The 22,005-nt window shown below is 53.1% G+C and overlaps 1 protein-coding gene across 44 annotated transcripts in view; it reads right to left on the reverse strand.

Annotated features, from left to right (window-relative positions):
* Positions 1-22,005, reverse strand: part of POLN (DNA polymerase nu) — a 129,499-nt gene that overhangs the window by 73,857 nt on the left and 33,637 nt on the right. For 15 of the 44 annotated variants that reach the window (XR_014812040.1, XM_021100921.2, XM_084971243.1 and 12 more), the window contains 9 exons: positions 21,398-21,555; positions 18,332-18,400; positions 16,723-16,783; positions 16,045-16,109; positions 12,701-12,784; positions 12,299-12,394; positions 5,215-5,271; positions 4,544-4,597; positions 3,903-3,968 (listed from right to left, as the gene is read on the reverse strand). Coding sequence is in view for 37 of the 44 variants with exons in the window: in XM_021100921.2 (XP_020956580.2) it covers positions 3,903-3,968; positions 4,544-4,597; positions 5,215-5,271; positions 12,299-12,394; positions 12,701-12,784; positions 16,045-16,109; positions 16,723-16,783; positions 18,332-18,400; positions 21,398-21,555 (710 nt within the window). In the remaining 7 variants the exon portion in view is untranslated. Of the gene's footprint in view, positions 1-3,327; positions 3,624-3,902; positions 3,969-4,543; positions 4,598-5,214; positions 5,272-12,298; positions 12,395-12,700; positions 12,785-15,997; positions 16,110-16,722; positions 18,401-21,020; positions 21,098-21,382; positions 21,556-22,005 lie in introns of those variants that run through there. The other 29 variants (XR_014812041.1, XR_014812042.1, XM_084971251.1 and 26 more) reach the window with 11 other exon arrangements.

Raw genomic sequence — 22,005 nt, forward strand, 5'->3', positions numbered from 1 at the left:
GTATATTTTGAATGTTTTAAACAAAAAATGTCATTCAAGTTCTAGCCATTTTCATTATATAACCTACATAGTACCTGGTTAAATCATGTACAGCTGGATTCAAGTTTTACAAGCAAAAAAAGTGAAAGCACGAAAGCTCTCTAAGAAAATAGAGGTGAATATTTAAATAACCTTGGAGTTAAGGAAAGCCATTCCCAGACGACACAAGGCAGAAACAGTAAGGACTTCAGTGCAGGAAAAGTCGCAGCAGACGGTGGGCTAAGTACTGCCGCTCGGCCTGGCATCGTCAGGATCGGAAGCATTCTGGAAGGCAATCTAACGACAGCTAAAGAAAGTAAAAAAGAAGATACAGCAGGACGCATGTGCAGGATGCTTGCTGCAGCTTTACTCTCAGTGGACAACACAGTGGACTCTGCGTGGACCCGAAGTGCACGCCCGCCAGCAGAGCAGCACCGACGGAGGGAAGTGGGGAGGTGGGCCCTTTACTTTAAGATAACGCCCAGGATGCCACGTGCGGCTCAGGGAGTGTGGCTGATGACACGGGGACAACTTCGGATGGCGTGCAGGTATAAAAACAGCAAATCACTATGTTACACCTGAAGCTAATACTGTCCATTAGCCAGACGTCCGTTTTTTAAAGAAGAGCAGAAGAGGACTCTGTCAGATGAACTTCGGGGATTCCATGAGCTGCTGCTGAGAGAAAAGCAAGAGGCAGAAAAGTAAAATACACACGGGTCTGTACAAAATTTTATTATGAGTCGGAGGAAAATGTGGAGGTACCCGCTCTAGGCCGCTGACGTGCGCTATCGGCGGGACTGGGACGGAGGGTCAGTGGCTGAGAGATGGGTGTGAAGGCAGAGTGTCTACAATAAAAACATCATGCGTGATGTAATCCCACTCAGGCGAATGTCGGTGTGTGTGTGTGTGTGCATGTGCGAGCACACACGTGTGCATGTGAGCACGGCCACCAAGATGTTCACGGCAGTGGATATCGGGCAGCTTTTCCTTGTTTTTGTGCTAGGGGTCCCAGTGGAGCTACAGCTGCTTCACGGCCACGGCAACGCGGGATCTGAGCCGCATCTACAATCTACCACACCACCGCTCACAGCAACGCCGGATCTCCGACCCACTGAGCGAGGCCAGGGGTGGAACCCGCATCCTCATGGATACGTGTCGGATTTGTTTCCTCCGCGCCATGCCGGGGACTCCCTCCTTTGCTATTTATAGTTTTACCTATTGTTTGAATTCTTTAGAATGATCATCTATTGTTACTATAATAAAAAAACCACTTTAAGTAGAGCAAATACTATGTATTTTACAAATTAAAGGGCAAGAGAAAATGAAGAGAATTCGGTATTTTATAAAGGGTTTATCTTTATTCTATAAGATTTTCCACACCTATAGAAAGAAATACACATGCTCTAAAGACACATGCAAAAGGACATGAACTCAGAAGAGTGACTTGTCAATCTCACTGAATATTTAAGGAAACAGAAATTTAAAGATCCAGCCAGGAACTAGTAATCAAAATGAAGACTCTTCGGAGTTCCCTTCGAGGCGCAGTGGTTAACGAATCCAACTAGGAACCATGAGGTTGCGGGTTCCATCCCTGGCCTCGCTCAGTGGGTTAAGGGTCTGGTGTTGCCGTGAGCTGTGATGTAGGTCACAGACGCAGCTCGGATCCCGCGTTGCTGTGGCTCTGGCGAAGGCCGGCGGCTACAGCTCCGATTCGACCCTTAGTCTGGGAACCTCCCTATGCCACAGGAGCGGCCCAAGAAAAGGCAAAAGGACAAAAAAAAGAAAGAAAGAAAATGAAGACTCTTCATACTGGCAAGGATGCAGGGACCAAACATTTCACAAATTGTTTGATCGAGAATGTAAAACTTTTTTTTTCCTAAAGGACAATTTGGCAATGTAAATCCTTCAAAATGCATATGTACTTTGACTCAGAAGCTCCATCGTCAGGAATTTCCACAGAAATACTGTGGAAATCCACAGAAAAATATACCAAAAATGTACACGCAAGTAAGTTTATGGCGTCTCCATATATAAGAATTAAAACCGACAATGCTCTAAATGTCTCCCTATAGACAGCCATCAACGCGGCTCCGAAAATGGTGGCGCGGACTTTGAGGTAAAGGCGGGAACCAAATGCACCCATCACGTTTATCCCCCTTTCAAAACATCCAATTGAAATATCAGCGAAATAAATAAGCCTAACTAGAGTATCAAAGAAAACTTGGGGGGAGTGCCACCCACAAACCAGGGACGTGAAAAACTTCTTGAAGAGCATAAAGCCCAGCAAGAGATAGCCTGCAAGTGTCGGAGCCGAGAGGAACCTAGAAGGCCACGCAGGCAGGGAAAGGACCCCACAGGGAGTGCATCTTCCCAGCAGGATTCCCAGCCCACTCCTCCGTGGGAAGCGGCAGCAACAGAGAGACAGGGGTCAGGTGAAGGGCAGCCTAGCAGCAGCACCTGCCTTCAGACCAGCGGGTGGGAGCGTCACCACTGGCGTGAGCCTCAGGGCTGGGACTCGTCAGCGGGGTAGAGGCCACGGATGTCTCTAGAGCGGGGTGTCCAAAACAAGACCCTCCCCGAGTGGCTGCAAGGCTCGACCGACAGCAGGGACTCGAGAGCTGAGGTTGCTCAAGCAGGTGTCCCGCACCGAGACCACGGCTCCCGCACGGCCTCCGCAGGCCTGCCCAGCCCCAGCCCCGCTCCCGCGCAGCCGCCCCACTGGGCACTGGCTACACCATGTGCAGGCACCCCTGGAGGCCCGGCGGACGCAGAAGGACTGTCCACAGAGGAGACCCACGCCATAGACACAGGCACACACGCAGCAGGGGGAGCAGGGCTAAGTATAACATCTGGAGCTCTCAAAGAAAATTAAAAAGCGTAAGAGTGCAGTTTTACTTCTTTTTTTTTTTTTTTTTTTTTTTTTTGTCTTTTTGTCTTTTTGTCTTTTGTTGTTGTTGTTGTTGCTATTTCTTGGGCCGCTCCCGCGGCATATGGAGGTTCCCAGGCTAGGGGTCCAATCGGAGCTGTAGCCACCGGCCTACACCAGAGCCACAGCAACGCGGGATCCGAGCCGCGTCTGCAACCCACACCACAGCTCACGGCAACGCCGGATCGTTAACCCACTGTGCAAGGGCAGGGACCGAACCCGCAACCTCATGGTTCCTAGTCGGATTCGTTAACCACTGCGCCACGACGGGAACTCCCCCAGTTTTACTTCTGTTGTAAAAAATGGTATTTTATAAATACACGTGCTTAGCAACATGTCTGGAAGGGACAGACACCGAGACATTAGCTGCAGTGACTCCTACGTGGTGGAATGATCAGTGCCTTTTATTAGTTTTTTTTTTTTTTTTTTTACATTTCTTTTCTGTACTTAAGGAACTGTTCTGTAATGAAGAATCAGTAATGTGTAATTTACTTCAAAAATATAAAGCTATCCAAAAAGTTAATTGCTCTACGTGTTCTTAAGGCTGCACCATCCATTCAAGGGCATTCTAGCCTTTTTCATCAGAGGTAGTCTTGAACAGCAATAAAAAACGGAAGCAACCATCCGAGCACCAGTATTAACGTTTCTGGAAATCAGAAGCCCCCTGTCCAGTGTGAATCTGAAAATGAAGGCAGGGGCTGTCCCTCCCGCCCTCAGCACCAGGGTGTGCGACTGCTGGGACGAGAGGACTGACCCAACACTTGCCACGCGCGGGACCGTGTGTCCTGATCCCCACTAAGCACAGGCAGTGCTCAAGGAACACCAGCTAAATGAATAGGAAAAACCCAACAACCCGTCCGTCTGGGGTCTCCTCTTAGAAACAGGAAGGGCACAAACATGGTCTAGACAAAACTGCAGGCCCGACCCAGAAAGAGACCCTCAACTCGAGCTAACTTACAGGACGCTTGGCCGAGAGTCTTCCGGTCACAGTTCCAGTCTGGTTCCACACAGAGGAAACGGAGCCCTTTATCAGTCAGAAAGAATCAGTTTACACGCTGACAATGCCACGAGGTCAGAAACACGCGGGGCCCCGGCACACACACCCTGCCTTCCTCCAGAGACCCGGGACCCTGGCTCCAGACTCCCAACCCGAAGCATCCTCGGGGTGACGACCCTCCGAGGGATCGGGGTGAAGCAGAGTCCCCCCAGACCCAGGCAGGAGCTGCAACAGGACGTGCCGTGAGGGGGCCCAGAGTGGACTCGGGGTGGGGCCGTCACTTGCTGTATGGCCTCAGACAGTCACACAACACCTCTGACCACAGACCCCTCAGGCATGAACTAAACATCTCCCTCAAACGGCTGCAGAGAAGATGCGGCAATGGATGGAAAAGCACGTGGTCGGCACGAGAGCGCCACAAAAATGTGAGACTCTAAGAGCACAGAAACGTGGGATTTTAAGAGGCAGTGTCCGCTTATGCTCCAGGCCTCAGTGATAACAAAATCACGGCTCATGGTTTCAAGAAGAGCAGATGGAAAGATTCTACGTGTATCTGAATCACGCGCAAACCATATTCCTAACCACATTTTTCAGCTTGTTACCTTTTTCATGTGAGCACGTAATCCGTCTACAAAGGTGGACTTGATCTTGTGAACCTGTGTTACAAAGACAAAAATAACCCCTTTCTGTGTGTGTGTGTTTAAATCAGATGAAGCCTCACCGCAGTGTTTCATGGAGCGCTGGGCATGTGTCCCTGACGTCACCTCGGTGGCTCCAGGAGGCCCTGGAGTGGCTGAGGTGTGGTGCCCAGAGGTCAACAAGAATGACCATCAGAGAAAGATGTCACCCTGCCGCTTTGAAAATAAACGTTGCTCTGGAACAGTTCTTTTTACAGGGAAGTTGCAAAGAGAAGTGGGGCGTTCCCGAATCCTCGTCCCCGGTGTCCCCTCTTTTACTTCCAGGGCTCCCTTTACCCCGCTGGGCCTGGGGAGGGACCCGGAGGTGGCTCCCCGGAAGCCTAGCGCTCAACGCTCACACACCAGTACTTCCTCCCGGGTGCTCGCGAGCTCTTCCCTTTGCGGCTCCTCGGATTCAGGGCCGAGCAGGCTGTCTGTGGATGTGAGTGGTACCGTGTCTGCGCACAGCGAGCCCCACTAACACGACTTCCCGGGGACCCTGTCAGGGCTACACTGGCGGCGATGGATTTGGGGACAGAGATGGTGCCATTCGGTGCCCCTCATTACCAACCCACTTACCCAAAAAATTGCCTTACCTGCCTATATTCCAAAATTATTCTGGGTAGCGGATGAAGGTCTTGCAGGGCACTTAACTAAAAAATAATAAACATCACGGATATCATTCCTTCATTTAGTTCTAACACCTCAAACACTGTTTTCAGCAGGAGGAAGTCCTAATAATAAATGGTCTCTCTTCCAAAACGAAGACTCATAAGAAACTCAGATTATCAAGTGTCTTAACCCTAACTCCTCACATAGTCATTACTGTACGCAGCGGAGCTAAAGGAACTGCACGCATGCTTGGAACGCGGTTCCTCCCGAGACTTAAATTCCCGAAATCTAAGTGCAGGGCACTTACGACACCCTGTGGGGAGTCAACCGGGAAGTAGCTACAAACGTGCGACTCCCTAGTTTTGGAACAGCCACCATCCGAGTGGCTGTCCCTGAGGCATGAAGCTGGGGAGGCGCTGCTGGCATGTGCTGTGGGTTTGATGTTTGGCGTTATGTGAGCACAAGATCGCATGAACACAGGGTGCTGAGTTCTCACAAGGTGAACGCAGCTGGGTACTACGCCCAGAGGGGACACTCCAGGTTCCCAAGGCCTCGGCCCGGCCCTGGACGTAACCTCCACACCGACCTCCACCAGCAAGACCAGCCTCCCGGGTTTGAATTTCGTCCCGTGAACGAGGACAGGTAGTCCTGGGTGTGGCTGTTTTGTTCGACATCGTGGCTTTAAGGTTGGCCCTGCTGCTGGGGAAGCAGCAGTTCATTTAACGCACTGCGGCGTGGAGTCCGTGGACGATGACTTGTCCACCGCGCTTTCGGGACAGCCGTTCCACGCCCGGGGCTCCTAGGAGCGGCCCTGCTGTGCACGTCCCGGCGCGGAGATTCCGGTCGGCACCTGCCCGGAGCTGCTGAGCACTGAGCACGCAGAGGCGTGGGTGGCTGGGTCGGTTGCAGCAGAGATGATGCCCCCGTTCTCTGAAGGAGACATACCAGCGTCGGCCCGTCAGCAGCACATGAAGCTTCTCGTTGCTCCGCGTCTTTGCCGAAACCTTCTCTCGGGTCTTAACTTTCACTGTTCTGATACATGCGGAGTGATAGTTCACTGCAGTTTTAGCATGTATTTCCCTAATAAGGCCACACGTTATTCAAGTAGTTACTGACTGGATGTCTTCTTCTGTTAACCCCGCTCGTGTCTGGCACTTAAAACATTGGTTTGCGTGTCTTTTTCTTCTTGACTTAGAGGAATTCATTTTTCTGCATAGGGTTCCGCTAGTTGGCTATATTCGGTGAAAATATCTTCTAGCGCTTTGTGGCTTTGCTTTTGTGCTTGTTTAATAGTGTGTCTTCATAAACAGATTCTTTTTTTTTGCTTTTTAGGGCTGCGCTCATGGCGCATGTAAGTTCCCAGGCTAGGGGTCAAACTGGAGCTACAGGTGCTGGCCTACACCACAGTCATAGCAACTCGGGATCTGAGTTGCATCTGTGACCTACACCACAGCTCATGGCAATGCCTTAACCCACTGAGCGGGGTAAGGGAAGGATAGAACCTGTATCCTCATGGATGCCAGTGGGATTTCTTTCTGTTGAGCCACAAAAGGAACTCCCATAAACAGACTCTTAATTTTACTGTTGTCCAATTTATCTTTTTTTTTTTTTTTTTTTTGGCAGCACCTGCCTGCAGCATGTTGAAAGGTCATGGGCCAGGAGTTCCCGTCATGGTTTAGTGGAAACGAATCTGACCAGCACCCATGAGGATGCAGGTTTGATCCCTGGCCTCGGTCAGTGGGTTAAGGATCTGACGTTGCCGTGAGCTGTAGTGTAGGTTGCAGACATGGCTGGGATCTGGCGTTGCTGTGGTTGTGACATAGGCCGGCAGCTGCAGCTCTGATTCAAACCTTAGCCTGGGAACCTCCATATGCCACAGGTGTGGCCCTGAAAAAAAAAAATATTGGGGACTCAGCTCGCCAATTGCTACCAAAAATTCCTGCCAGGGCATCAGAATCATTTTCAATCTATAAATCAATCTGGGGGAGAAGTGATGATATAATTTTAACGTAACAGCGTAAACCACCGTTGTATCCCTCTCTGAATAAGGACTGAGGACAGGAGAGTCCTGGCCAGCCACAGAAACATCAGCAGGAGTGCCAACACCATGTCCTTGAGCAGGCAGGACCCAGGGGAGGGATCCTGCCTCGTGTAACCCGCAACTGCAGTTTCTTAGAAAAGCCACCCCTGGGGGATACTCAGCCGAGAAACCTGCTGAAGATCAGCTCACTCTCCTTATCCTGATACCTTACTCAGAAAACAACTCTCCAGCCACAGTCTCCCTGTATATCTCGAATGAGCTGTCTGAGAACACTTGAAAAGAAAGAAGAGTTTGATCTCATAGAACTCTGGGTAAAGCCCTGCCGCGCTTCAGTGATCAGAGGCAGGGCGGCGCGGCGCCGCCGCTCTCCGGGCTTTATCAGCTCTGCCTGGACTGGCCCCTGACACCACATTCCTCTCACCCGCTTCGCTCGCTCTCCTTGGCACCTCTTTTCTCTCTGGCCTCCAAATGTCAGTGTCTCAGAGCTCAGCTCTGTGGTTACCCATGTCGGCTGCTTACAGAAGCAGAACCAGCTGGGGAGCTTCAAGCCACCAGCCTACAGACTCGGATTCTGTGGGTCAGCTGTGGGCCTGGGCCTGAGTGTTCTTCCAGAGCCCCTGCCAGGGCAGAGGCCCACCAGGCCAGGGTGACTTTAATCAAGCTGGTCGACTACTGGCCGAGGGGGCATCTCCAGCCCGAGACTGCTCCTCACAGACCACCTGCTCTGTGCCAATGTCTCGTGGACACCTAACATGTCCAGGACTGAACACGGAACCCCTCAAGCAACTGCTCCTGTTTCCCTGAGCAGCTGCCACGGCTCTCTGCTCAGGTGCACAACTAGGAAAACCAGGGGTTCGCTCCACTCTCACACTCAATGGACCCACAGCCACAGAAGTTGCTTGGAGGACGAGTCTGCTCTCCCATCTCCACTGCCCAGACCTGGACAGCCGAGCCAGCAGTTCCTGCACTGCAGCAACGGCCTGTTAATGGGACTCCACTGTTCTATAATCAGCTGTGATAGTAGTCTTTTTAATTTATTTTATTTTGGGCTGTGTTGTGGCAAGTGGAGGTTCCCAGGCCAGGTACTGAAACCACAACACACCAGGGACTCAAGCTGCTGCAGTGACAATGCTGGATCCTTAACCCACTGCGCCACCAGGGCGCTCTGGGAGTGGCCTTGTTAAAACCCAGCTGACACCCGTCAGAACAGCCAGAACCCAGAGCATTGACAGCGCCACACGCTCGCGGGGACCTGGAGCAGCAGGAGCGCCCATCACTGCCGGTGGAGAGGCAGATGCGCAGCCACTTGGGAAGATGGTCTGGTGGTTCCTACAAAACTAATCATACTCCCAACAGAGTCCAGAAATCATGCTGTTTACCCAGTAAGGTGGAAGCCTAGGTCCACACGAAGGCCTGCACACAAATGTGTCTAGCAGCTTGATCAAAACTGCCAAAGCCTGGAAGCCACCAAGATGTCCCTCAGTAGGTGAACAGATAAAACCATGGTCCACCCAGACAGGAGCAGGCCATTCCGTGCTCACAGGGAACGAGCTATGCAAAGACAAGGAGAACCCGACGCGCGCCGTGCGCGCCCAAAGAATCGGTCTGAGAAGGCTGCGTGATGCGTACTTCCTCTAGGACATTCTGGAAAAGACCAAACTATGGAAACGGTGAAAACAGAGGTGGCCGTGGGTGAGGGGAGCGATGACCAGGGAGAACAGAGGGTCCTGGGGCAGCAAAGCCAGGCTGTGCGGCCCTATGATGGTGCAAGCCCTCACACACTTGTCCAAAGCCACCTAACATGTAAGACCACAAGTGAACCTCGTGTAACTCAGACTCTGGGCAGTGACGATGAGTCAGTGTGGTGTCCACTGCACAAATGTGCCCCCTGGGGGGCACGTGGATGGTGGTGGAGGTGAGTTGGAGGTGGAGGCAGGGGGTATATGAGACGTCTCTGTACCTTCTGCTCAATTTTGCTGTGGACTTAAAACTACTCTAGAAAATCAAGCCGAATAGGAGTTCTCATTGCAGCTCAGCAGTAACAAACAATGAGGATCCATGAGGACGAGGGTTCCATCCCTGGCCTTGCTCAGTGGGTTAAGGATCCGGTGTGGCCGTGGCTGTGGTGTAGGCCGGCAGCTGTAGCTCCGATTCAGCCTCTGGCCTGGGAGCTTCCCTGTGCCACGGGTGCGGCCCTAAAAAAAACAACAAAAACAGGAAAACCCTGGGTAAGCTCACAGCTGCATCCTTACTTGAGCGTTCCAGGCTCTCCAGTTCACCTAAAGTCTACAGCCCTTCCCATGGGGAGGGAGGGGGGAGGGAGGGAGGGAAGGAGGGAGGGAGGAGTCTTAACTTTGAACTTCCCGCCATGTGCACATGGTGCCTGGTGAAGGGTCATCTGTTAAGTGTGCAGAACAGCATGACTCGCTCCGTTAAATAAGAGAGCAAGGCTAATGTAGGATGATTCACGCTGACTGTGTCTTGTGAAGAAAGATCAGGGAACTGCCTTAATTCTGTCCACAGGCAAGCACCTCAGCCGGAGAAGAATCAGGGTTCCTCACTTCACTGTTGCTTGTCTGGAGAGCTAAGGAGCAGCAAAGGGAGGGGCAACACTGCCAGCTGGCACCCAGACAGAGGGCAAATTGGGCCGAGACCCCCAGCTCAGGCACAGTCCGAGGGGAGACGTGGGGCCCTCTCGGGCTCTGCCACCGCTGGGACTCGAGGACGCCCTGCCGTGGTGTTGAAATCCACACCAGAGTCCCTCCAGCAAGGGAGTCCTGCTCCGTGAGCAAAGAGCCAGCAACGAGTGTTAGTTCTGGGCCACTTGGCTCTGGGGATGTAGGGACCAGGTCAGAGGAAGTATATGGTCTGTGCAACTGACATCCTACTGGAATAAGCAAACGAGGAACTAGGTACTTTAGGTGACGGCAAGTTGTAAGCAGAAAATAAATCAAGGTGAAGATGGAGTTCCTACCATGACACAGCGGACTACGCATCCAACTGCAGTGGCTCAGGTTGCTGCAGAGGTGCAGCTTCGATCCCTGGCCTGGAACAATGGGTCAAAGGATCCGGCATCAGAGTAGGTCACAGCTGCAGCTCAGATTAAATCTCCAGCCCGGGAACTTCCATATGCCACGGATGTGGCCATTTAAAAAAAGGTGAAGAAACAGGTTTCAACGGGGGCCTTCCTGTCATTTGTGACCAGAGGTCTTCCTGGAAGCAACGTCTGAGCTGATGGTCAGAAGCCAGCAGTGCAAACTCTGCGGGCAAGTCTCCGGATGAGGAAGGCCCTTGTGCGTTACCCACAGGGCAGCACGGGTGCTCCACGGGGTGCTGGGAGTAAGGGTGGGCCCAGCTCAGACCTCAGGCCTGGGGGACACACCTGAGAGCTTGACTTGATTCGCGTGTCAAGGAAAGCCACCAGGAGTTCAAGGCAGGGGATCAACATGATTTTTCTAGTGGTTTTTTTTTTTTTTTTTTGTCTTTTTGCCATTTCTTGGGCCGCTCCCACGGCATATGGAGGTTCCCAGGCTAGGGGTCGAATCGGAGCTGTAGCCACCAGCCTACGCCAGAGCCACAGCAACGCGGGATCCGAGCCGCGTCTGCAACCCACACCACAGCTCACGGCAACGCCGGATCATTAACCCACCGAACAAGGGCAGGGACTGAACCCGCAACCTCATGCTTCCTAGTCGGATTCGTTAACCACGACGGGAACTCCTTTCTAGTGCTTTTAAAAGAGAATTCTGCCGGGTTGTGAGGTGTCACCATCGGGGTGAGCTCCCTGCTGGCTTCCCAGGCCACAGGAGGAGGACGTGCACCGAGGCAGGAAGACTTGGGCAGAGGGCAGGTTCAGGCTCCGTCAGGGCAGCGTCCGTCCCCAGGAGTGGGGCAGAGTGGACACCACAGAGGAGGCTTCGGGGAATCTAAGCAGGAGCCTAAGGTGGTGGCAGTGAGATGCAGGAAGTAGCTGAACTCCGGACCGTAAGGCTTGCTATGGAGTGAGGCTGAGAGACCATCAGACTCAGGCCCCTGCAGGGGAGCGTCAGCCCAGGAGGGGGGCTCACGTGCTAACGGCTGCCTGAGGCCACCAGGGGGAGGCGCAGGGACAAGGGGCAAGCGAAGGGCTCTGCTGGATGGACAGGCAAGGAGCACAGGGCAAGAGTCTGGAAGGACTTTGCTCTGCTGCAAAATCAAACCCTGGACAAGTCACACAGAAGGTGCCACTCGGGAGTTCCTGTTGTGGCGCAGTGGAAACGAATCCGACTAGGAACCATGAGGTTGTGGGTTCGATCTCTGGCCTCGCTCAGGGAGTTGAGGATCTGGCATTGCCGTGAGCTGTGGTGTAAATTGCAGAAGAGGCCCGGATGCTGTGTTGCTATGGCTGTGTGGCTGTGGTGCAGGTCAGGACTGTGGCTCCAATTAGACCCCTAGCCTGGGAACCTCCATATGCCCCGGGTGCGGCCCTAAAACAAAACCAACAAAAAAAAGAAGGTGCCACGGGGAGCCTCTGAGAGGCTCTATCCACGCGGCACGAATCCTCGTACTCGCCCCGCTGGGCTCAGCACACCGATTTACACTCTGCTGTTCTGTCAAAGCAGAATCGCACTGCTCCCTGTCTTTTAAAAGTGCATTCCTCTCGGGAGAGGGATAGTAAATTTTTCTAAAACAAATTGGGGAAAGGAGAAGACTGACGGCCTTTCCCATTCTCAGTCTCTTATGAGGGCATGAAGCAAAGAGGTCATGACTAGATTGTCAGGAATTCGGTTTTCAGAACAAAATTCCTTCACGTTGAGCTTTGCAGAAAATCAAGCCAAAGTATGCTTCTGCAAACCCGTCCCGTGAGCGTCTCCGTCCTTCATCATGACGAGGAGGGCCGCCTGGGGTGGGAGGGCCCTCCCGCTGTGGAAAGGAGCCGGTGGATCCAAGGGCTGAGTGGGGTCGCTGGCCGCCTGCCCACCGCCCGACGCACCCACGGGCTGGACATGCTCTTGCCTCAAGAGCAAGGGGACCCTTCTGAACCTTACCACGGTGTCTGACGTGGACGGGGGTCTCTGCAGCCCCATTCGGGGAAGAGTCGCCCTTGGGTGCAGCAGGTGCAGCTTGAGTTTGCCAAACAGCATCTTCAACAAAAGCGGTAACACGTGAGCGGGCAGATCTGAGGGGCCTGACCTTCACTACGACAGAGCTCAAGCAACCAGCCAGAGAAGATACGCCTGCCAGGGTGCCACAGAACACCGCAATTCTCATTTAGTACCTTGCTTGGATTTAAAGGCTTTGAAGGAATCAATCTCAGCGTGAGAGAACATCAGCAACGTACACATGCTTCAGATACTTGGGAAAATTAGTATTTGTAAACTCAGAATAAATCTCTCTTTAGTTCCTGAACAGGAAGTACATTTTATAGAAGAACCAAAATTGAGCTTTACCTCTCGAAGCTGACTGTTACTGGTTATAAGAAACTGTTCTCCTGCAACAAAATGGGCTTCTTGCTCCAGTTCTTTGAGACGAAACTATAAATGTGGCAAACACAATCTTATTAATGGCTTTCAAAATTTAAGGTTAATTTACTCATCAATCCCCAATAAAAGATCTTATAAGAATAGAAAAACCAGAGTTCCCACCGTGGCTCAGCAGTTAGCAAACCCGACTAGAATCCATGAGGATGCGGGTTTGACCCCTGGTCTCGCTCAGTGGGTTAAGGATCTGGCATTGTCATGAGCTGTGGTATAGGTGGCAGACGAAGCTCAGATTCCGAGTTGCTGTGGCTGTGGTGTAGGCCGGTGGTTACAACTCCGATTCAACTCCTAGCCTGGGAACCTCCATATGCTGTGTGTGCAGCCCTAAAAAGACAAAAAAACCAAACCAAAACAAAACCAAAAACCCAAACCAAACAACAACCAAAAAAAACTTCAAAAAAAATTAAGAACAGAATTACCATGAAATCTAGCCATTCACACATGGGTATATATTCAAAAGAAGTGAAAGAAGGATCTCAAAGAGATATTTGGGAGTTCCTGCTGTGGCTCAGCAAAAAATGAATCTGACTAGAATCCATGAGGAAGCAAGTTCAATCCCTGGCCTTGCTCAGTGGGTTAAGGATCTGGCACTGCTGTGAGCTGTGGTGTGGGTCAGCAGTTGCATCTCTGATTCGACCTCTATCCTGGGAATCTCCATATGCTGTGTATACGGCCCTAAAAAGACCAAAAAAAAAAAAAAAAAGAGAGAGAGAGAGAGAGATTTGTATACCCATTTTCATAGCCTATATTCACAAAAGCTAACACACAGAAAAACCTAGCTGCATCCATTAACAGATGAATAATCACATGCAAGGGAGTATTATTCAGCCTCAGAAGGAAGGGAATTCTGACATAGCTACGACGCGGATGAACCGTGAGGACATTATGCTAAGTGAAATGAGCCAGTCACAGAAAGACAGGCACTGTACGATGCCAGTTATGTGACCCATTTAGGGCAGTCAAAATCCTAGAGACAGAGAGAAGAGCACTGGGTGCCAGAGCCTGGGGGAGGGGAGGTCGGGGAGCTATGGTTGAATAGGGTAGAGTTCAGCTTTACATGGAAACGGCTGCAGGCATGGACGCTGGGCACGGCTGCACAAGAGCCTGAGCGTACTCACTACCACTGTGCGGGTCGTTACAAGTGGTTACCACGGTAAATTTTATGCTAGGTATATTTTAATCGCAAAATTTTTAAAAAAGATTTACAATGTTTATTGCATGTAATTTCTTCCTGGATTAAAAACTACATGAAAAGAAAAATGTAGTGCCAGGTTTAGAAACCTAAATGCAAAGGCTAGTGCAACCAGCTGCAAATGTAACACGTGAGAGAAAACCCGCACAGTCCGACTGTGTAGTACGATATAGTCAGCATCCGGCGATAAACCGTGACGGAAAAGAATATGAAAAAGACTACAGAGAAGCGCAGCCGAGTCACTGTGCAGCGCAGCAGACATTTGCGGCCCTAAAAAGCAAAAAAACAAAACAAACAAACAAAGAAAAAACCAAGAAAACAAAGACACCATTAGGAGAATAAAAGGGAAAGACAGTGAGGGTGAACAGAGGTAAGAGGCATGTACAGAACACATCAAGATATCCTGCAAGTCAGTATGCAGAAGACAAAACCCCTGCAAAGTGGGAGGCGTTCCCTGGTGGCTCAGTGGGCTAAGGATCCAGCGTTGTCACTGCAGTGGCTCGGGTTCCATCCCTGGCCTAGGAACTTCCGCATACCACAGGCGCCGCCCCCAAAAATGAGTAATATTTTTGAGTAGATCCTTCACCAAAGAGAAACTTCTAACATCCAATGATGACACAAAAAGCTCTTCAACCTCCTTAGTAACGAGGAAAACGAAAACCAACATCACAACAAGCTACCGCCACGTCCTAAGCAAACCCCCGTGCGCCTGAGAATGTGCAATGACAGGACCCTGTGTGCACTTCCGGCAGCTGCGACTTTGGAAAGCAATCTGGGGTTGTCTGATGCAGCTGCACCAGAAGCCTACTCTGCCTGACACCCCAAGAAGCACATGCCCCCAGACCTAGGGGTGGGGGTGTGGTTTGCTAGGCCTGCAAGCTTCTGGAAACAAACCTGATGCCATTGACAGCGGGGAAGAGTCGTGTATGGAGGACCAAGCACCGAGGGGCAGAGACTAGGAGATGAGACACAGGGGCTTAGACAGAGGTCAGGCACAGGTTAACTCGCTATACTGTTCAGGCTTTGAAATACAAGACCATGGAGGGAAGCAACAATGTGGCGACTGTAAAAGTCAAGATGAGGGTTACCTTCGGCAGCAGGAAGGCGGCTCCTATGGGGAAATGCGGAAGGGACTCTGGAGAGTCTCTGCTTTGAGCTAGGTAATCCTAGTTTCCTTAAAAATAACTCAAGGGGTGTTCCCGTAGTGGCGCAGCGGAAACGAATCCAAGTAGGAACCGTGAGGTTTCAGGTTTGCTCCCTGGCCTCGCTCAATGGGTTAAGGACCCGGCGTTGCCATGAGCTGTGGTGTAGGCTGCAGACGCAGCTCAGATCCTGTGTTGCTGTGGCTGTGGTGTAGGCTGGCAAGTGTAGCTCTGATTGGACCCCTAGCCTGGGAACCTCCATATGCCTTGGGTGTGGCCCTAAAAAGCAAAAAAAGAGCCTAAATAAATAAATAACTCATGGGAGTTTCCAATGTGGCACCATGGGTTAAAGATCCACCACTGTCTCTGCAGCAGCTCAGGTCACAGCTGTGGCTTGGATTTGATCCCTAGCCCGGGAACTTCCATATGCCCTGGGAGCAGCCAAAAAAAAAAAAGGGAAGAAAGGAAAAGAAAAGATAAAAAAGAAAACAAGTGGAACTTTTTTTTTTAGGGCAATACTTGCAGCATATGGAGGTTCCCAGGCTAGGGGTCAAATCAGAGCTGTGTCTGCCGGCCTACACCACAGCCACAGCAACACTGGATCTGAGCCACGTGAGACCTACACCACAGCTCGGGGCAATGCTGGATCCTTAACCCCCTGAGAGAGGCCAGGGAGTGAACCCTCGTCCTCAGGGATACTAGTCGGGTTTGTTACCACTGAGCCACAACGGGAACTCCCTTCAAGTGGAACGTTTCAATGCATTTTTTCCGTGCATCTCTATGCATTCCTCTGTATTTTTTATTTTTCATGGTTAGAAAGCTTTGGTTTTGCTTTTTAAAGCCACCCTAGAACCGCGCCGGGGAACAGCTCACCAGACCGGTGGGAGCAAACGCACACACACTCTGGCGTGGGAACGCACCCCAAGCAGCGCTGAGGTCCTCCGCATCTCCTCTCTGTTGACCCGAATGCCGTGGCTCTCCATCACTGCCATTCAAAACCAAAGCAGGTAAAGTGTAAACAGGACTCGCTTCTGCCAAGACTGCAGTGCCAGGAGCGAGCCTCTCTCCCCAGTGGGGACCACGATGCCGTGCCTGTGGCTGTGAACCTGGCAGTGTCCCCAGCGTCAGCATGTGAGCCCAGCGGCGGCAGGGGACATAGGGCCACTCGGCTGCAGGGTGCTGGGTGGGGCTCTGCTCCCCTGGGTATCCCGCGGGACATGGCAGTTGGGACTAAGAGCCAGGGCAGGGGGAGGCTTAAAGAACAGACACCAGGACACCGGCTGACAGAGACAGACCTCCTCCCACACCGCTGCTCTCAGGAGCATGGGATTCGGGCGGTCGGTCCCCCGCAGCCAGGACACCTGCAGAGCAGGCAGTACGGAAGGGATTCCTCAGGACCCAGACGGGGGAACCTTCTAGTTGCTGGAGACCAAGAGGCACTGGGGTCCAACCCCTCGTTCCAGGAAGGGAAAGGGAAAGGCTTGGTACCTTTTCCGCGCCCGCAGGATCCCCACCCTGAACTAAGGTAAATTAGTCGTTCCCAAACATACAAAGAAATCTCTAGAAAGGTGACAGTGCATCATCTTCGTGCACCTTACCTGCCAAAATCGGTATCAGAGGAAGCTCCAAAGTACAAAACAATTGCCATAAACCACAAACCTGCTTCACAGGAAGAAATGACATCAGTGATACCTTTACCCCCATTTGCTGACCAGCCTACTTCCTTTTGTTGAGCGGGGTCCAGGCAGCTCCTAAGAGTGGATGGTTCCCCCACCCGCCTTCCTGAGAAAAATCCTATTTCGCTCGAGTATCCCCGTTCATCACCAGCCCGGGTGGAGATATTTAGAAATATCTGGTAGGACAATTCCCACTCCCACTTTTCTTTAATCTCTTTCTTTTTTGGTTGCACCCACAGCATGTGGGAGTTCCTAGGCCAGGGACCCAAGCAGCAACCCAAGCTGTTATCAGCTACAACACTGGATCCTGAACAGCCAGGCCATCAGGGAACTCCTAAGCTTACTCATTTTTAAGTGTGATTTAGTTTTAGTCTCCATTTTAATTTCTTTCCTTCCTTCTTTTTTTTTTGGTGTGTGTGTTTTAAGGCCACACCTGTGGCATGTGGAAGTTCCCAGGCTAGGGGTAGAATAGGAGCTATAGCTACTGGCCTACACCACAGCCACAACAACGAGGGATCCCAAGCCAAGTCTGCGACCTACCACAGCTCATGGCAATGTCGGATCCTTAACCCACTGATCGAGGCCAGGGATCGAACCCCCGTCTTCATGGATTCTAGTTGGGTTGGTTCACCACGGAGCCATGACAGGAACTCCATTTTAATTTCTAAATAGGTTTACCAAATGCCCAAAAATTTAACCAGAATTTTCAATGACGTTGCCCAGACTTTATAAACGATCTTGGGGAGAAGTGAAACCTTTGTATCAGGCCACCTCCTTCAAGGGCACAAGCAGTGTCCTCACCTGCTCCGGCCACCTGCTCTTTATCGGAGCTTCCATGCGAGGGAGCCCGTGCCTCACCTGCTCTTCCGCCGTGCCCTCTCATCCGTCCTGTGCTGCTCTTGGCCATGGAGGAAGGGCTGACAGCCCCCTAGGCACAGCGCCCAGGCTCCTCTGCTCTCAGGTTGGTTTTGCCACCTGCACCACAGCTCCTGGAGCCCAGCTCCTGCCCAGCAGCCCCCTGCAGGGCCATACTTTACAGGGTCCTGAGAACAGCCCACCCTTCAAGCCCCGGGGTGGAAAAGCTTCTCGCTAGAGCCTGTCTCCATAGGCTTCTCCATCCCGGCTGGCCTCCTCACTCCTGCCCTTGCTGGGCGCACAGCCCTGCACTCAGTTCTCCCACGTTCCTCCAGATGCCCTCTGCTTCCCAACGAGACTCTGGGTGGAGTGGTTCCTTCACCACTAACTGAAATAAACTCCGAGCTTTTCTGTTAACTCCAGCATGAGAAACGTTCCAATTGAATTGGAACCTTTTTAAAAATGTTATAACTGTTGCCAAACTATAGAAAACATTTAAAAAACAAACTTCAGATCTGACTGGACGACCCTCCTACGAGCGATGTGCAGGTTACCGTGGCCTTGGCATTCGTTTCCTGCCATTCAAAACCCTGTGGGCACGGCTTCCCGTGGGTACAGCTGCGGGTGCCCCGTGGGCAGGAGAGCCACTCCCCAGGAGCGAGAACGAAATGCTTGCCTTCAGCTGGGAACAAAGGCCCATCGTGAGTCTGCTGAGCGTCCTCAGGTCTGCACGTACGTTCTGATGCTTTAAAAGAGCAAAAGAATGAAAAACGAGGCAATCCTGGTGGCAATGTTCCTCCCAACCTCGGAAGCGGCAGTTTTTCCAAAGCAGACACCACACAGCTGCTGGTGTCAGTGTCAGCTCAAGAGCAGAAGCTCCCCTGAGAACGTACTTCTCAGGCAAATTCAAGCTACCGCCTGCCTGACACTGTCTCCCCAACCCAATGTCCCTCACGTTATAGGAAACAAACCACAAAGGTGCAAGATCGCACAGTGGTAGAGGCAGGGCACAGACCTGACCTCTCGGCCCACCGCCTCCACCCACCATGAGCAAGTCTTGGAGCCACGTGCCACCCACACTCACCGCCCATCCTCTCCCTGGACAGCACACCCCGAGACCCCGGGAGCTGGACAAGAGGGCGGAGGGTGAGCCATGGCCTGACGCCCGCTCGAATTCTCCCTCCCGGCCCAGAGCCCTGGCGTCCTCACCGTACACCTCACTCTGCCAGCGGCTCCCCCGACTGCAGGCAGGCCAGGCTCAGTGTTAGAGAAAGCCCCTTGCCCATGACGAGCCAGTGGCTGGCTACCCGCCCTGCACCGTCTCGCAGTCAGCCCGGTCTCCGCTCTCTGGGAACCACTAGCTGGGGGGGCACCACGAGCTCATCCACGCAAACTCTGTGGCCGCTCTGCTGCCTGAATGAGCTCTCTGCACGGCAATGCCGGCCACGCGACCCCTTCCACCCGACCCCGGCTGCAAAGCGTCCTGGGACAGGCGCAAGCTCCGTGGCGGAGCTCAGACCCTTCGCAGCGCAGCCCTCCGCACCTCTGGCCCCCACGTCATCGTCTTCCTTCCCGCCTCCCCCACAGGAGCCACCTTCCCCCACGAGGCCTTACTGTGTCCGTGCTGCCCCCTCAACCCAGACCACGCCTTCCTTTTCATCTGATGCCACTGCTCCAGAGCAGCGCAGACCAGGGGGCCGGACTCCCCCCCCGCCCCCCCAGCACTGGCTGCTCCCACCGTGGATGCGCTGCGGGCCCGTTTAGTAGGATAAGAGCAGAGGTTCATCCCAGGCGGCCTCCCTCTGCCTGGAGTATGATGAGGGCCTCGGGGCCATGAGGCAGCAGCTCCGGGGAGTGACTGAGCAGAGAGCCGGGTAGCTCTGTAGGCAGCTGCTCCGCCTGGGTGAGGGCAGCGCCTCTGGGCTGGGGGGTGTTGCAGACTGCTGAGGCTGCTGACCGATGCAGTAAACAAACCTGGTGCACGTGCAAAAGCACAGCCACTAAGAGACCGTGCAGCCTTCCCTGCACCTGATTCTGCTCATTAACCCACGTCGTCTTCCCTAATAAGAGGCATGTGGGCCACATGTGGGCTAAAGCCTAGGGCCTTTGTTCTGCTGAATGGAGTGCCTGCTGGTGCCCACTTTCTAGGTGTAAGAGAGTCCTGCGTGTTCTGTGGGCCGCGCCGGCCCTCTTCCAGGATCTCCCACTGCCCTGCAGGGCTGGACGCAGCAGGCGGGGACGACACAGCCTCTGGAGCTGGCGTTTTGTTCCGGGCAGCCACTCCATCCCTAACTTGTACTAGAAAGAAGCTGCTTTAAAGTCAGAAACCCAAACTATGAGCACGGCCTCAAGCTCATCTTGGGCGAGGTGCATGTCCTGGCTCTTCTCCCTGAGGTGGACACTCCCTTTGGCAGAAGTATCTCGGCTGCGGTCTGGGGAAGCTCCCCTCCAACAGCATGGCATCAGGGTGGGGCCGCCAACCTCCAGGCCTTGCCTCCCCTGCCCAGGGGCAGATATGTGACACGGTGGTGGAAGGGAGATGCGTGCTGAAACTCAATCCTGGACAGAGTGATGCACAGAGAGAAAGGTCATGGGTCACTGCGGGCCCCACGGCCTCCAGGCTCAGCGCTCCTTAGGTCCCCAGAGCCCCTGGCTCCTGTCTTCCCTCAGCCTAGACCCAGTTCTCCTCTAAGTCTCTGAGCTACCCCACATTCCTCCAACAAATCTCTTTTTATTTTATTTTTGTCTTTTTGCCTTTTCTACGGCCCCTCCCTCGGCATCTGGAGGTTCCCAGGCTAGGGGTCGAATCAGAGCTATAGCCGCCGGCCTACGCCACAGCCACAGCAACGCGGGATCTGAGCAGCGTCTGTGACCTACACCACAGCTCAAGGCAATGCCGGATCCTTAACCCACAGAGTGAGGCCCGGGACTGAACCCGCAACCTCATGGATCCTAGTTGGATTCATTAACCACTGAGCCACGACTCTCTTTTTAAATAGAGGGAGAGTGAGTTTCTGAATTTCTAACTCCCAGCCCCTATGTGACACAGGACAAAGTGCCCCAAAGGAACAGCCCCTAGCTCCGTCCCCAGCACGCAGGGCAGGCTCTCGCACCCTGCACGGTCTTGTCGTCCTGCTTTTAACACGTGCCTGCTAACTGACAGCCAGGAAGCCTGAACAGAGTGCCGCGAAGGTGGCCCGCGCTGCTCCCACTGGGCCGCCTCCCCTGGCCCTGCTGTGCGGCCACATCACGTCTCCCTCACAATGGGCTCCAGGCAGGTCCAGAGCTGCGGGACCCTGGCTTCTCTGGACCATGGTTCCTAGCAATGGGGTGCATCTCCAGAAAGGAGGCTCGGAGAGACAGACCTGGCAGCTCTTCAGTTCCCCACGGCAACCGAGGAGTGGTCACCAGGTCTCGGCCTTGGCGGCCCGGTCACCAGCACGAAGCACAAGCAGCTCTCTGCTCCCAGAGCAGGTGACTCTGTGACAGCAAAGAATCCGTGTGGAAGAATCACTCTGTGAATGGCATCTCCCAGGAAGAGCTTCACAAAGGGTCAGAAATCCCTCACCCTTTTCAATATCCTGGCACAGAGACGTCAGGGGAAAAGCACTCGTGCTGAGTAAGCAGAGGGGAATGTGGGCAATGATCTTCCTCCTCCTGGACTGTCTTCGAAGTAGACAAAGTGCTAGAGAAAAATCGGGGCAGCATTAAGGTTGCTAAGCGTTACCTTCAAACAACTCACCACGGTGTTCGTTGCGGAACTGCCATTCGTGCTGCTCTCGGGAACCGCGGTGAGGCTCCCCAAGTATTTTGCCACCAAGTCTTCAAAGGACGGTGCGGCATCGCTGGGATCTATAAGCCATGCGGCGATTCTGGGATCGAGGCCGACAAAGTCAACAGCTGCAGAGAAAGGGGGCGTGTAAGCACTCCAAGAGGCACGAATCTTATACTTCTCCCTGCGTTAACCAGGTCCTCCAAGTTCAAATGCATAATTTGGTGTCACCATCCCTCAAATCACAGAGCTAAGGACCAGCGTCCTCACCTGTCGCTGGTGAACTCTGCTGAGAGTGGCCTCCACGAACCCCGTCCCGCACAGCCAGCCTCCATGGGGAATCTGCCCCCCACGAGCTCTCAAAAGTGTCCAGAGACGGGAGTCGGAACCCTCAGCCATGCCCTCGCCTGCCCATCTCCCCGCTCTGGAGCCCCTGCCCCACGCGCCTCTCTTCAACCTCGCATGTTCCCGTGCCTGCTCGGCCAGGCCCGGCCCTCCTCGCCCTCCCAGGCCACCCTGACCCCGCATCGGGGTGCTCAGGGACCCGGGTATGTGGCACCGGCAGGAGGAGCTGCGTG

Source organism: Sus scrofa, chromosome 8 (genome assembly GCF_054392235.1).
Source record: "Sus scrofa isolate SSC_HxYL_T2T_F1_AM1 chromosome 8, Sscrofa_HxYL_maternal_Yorkshire_Landrace_v2.0, whole genome shotgun sequence".
In the NCBI taxonomy this organism is placed as follows: Eukaryota; Metazoa; Chordata; class Mammalia; order Artiodactyla; family Suidae; genus Sus; species Sus scrofa.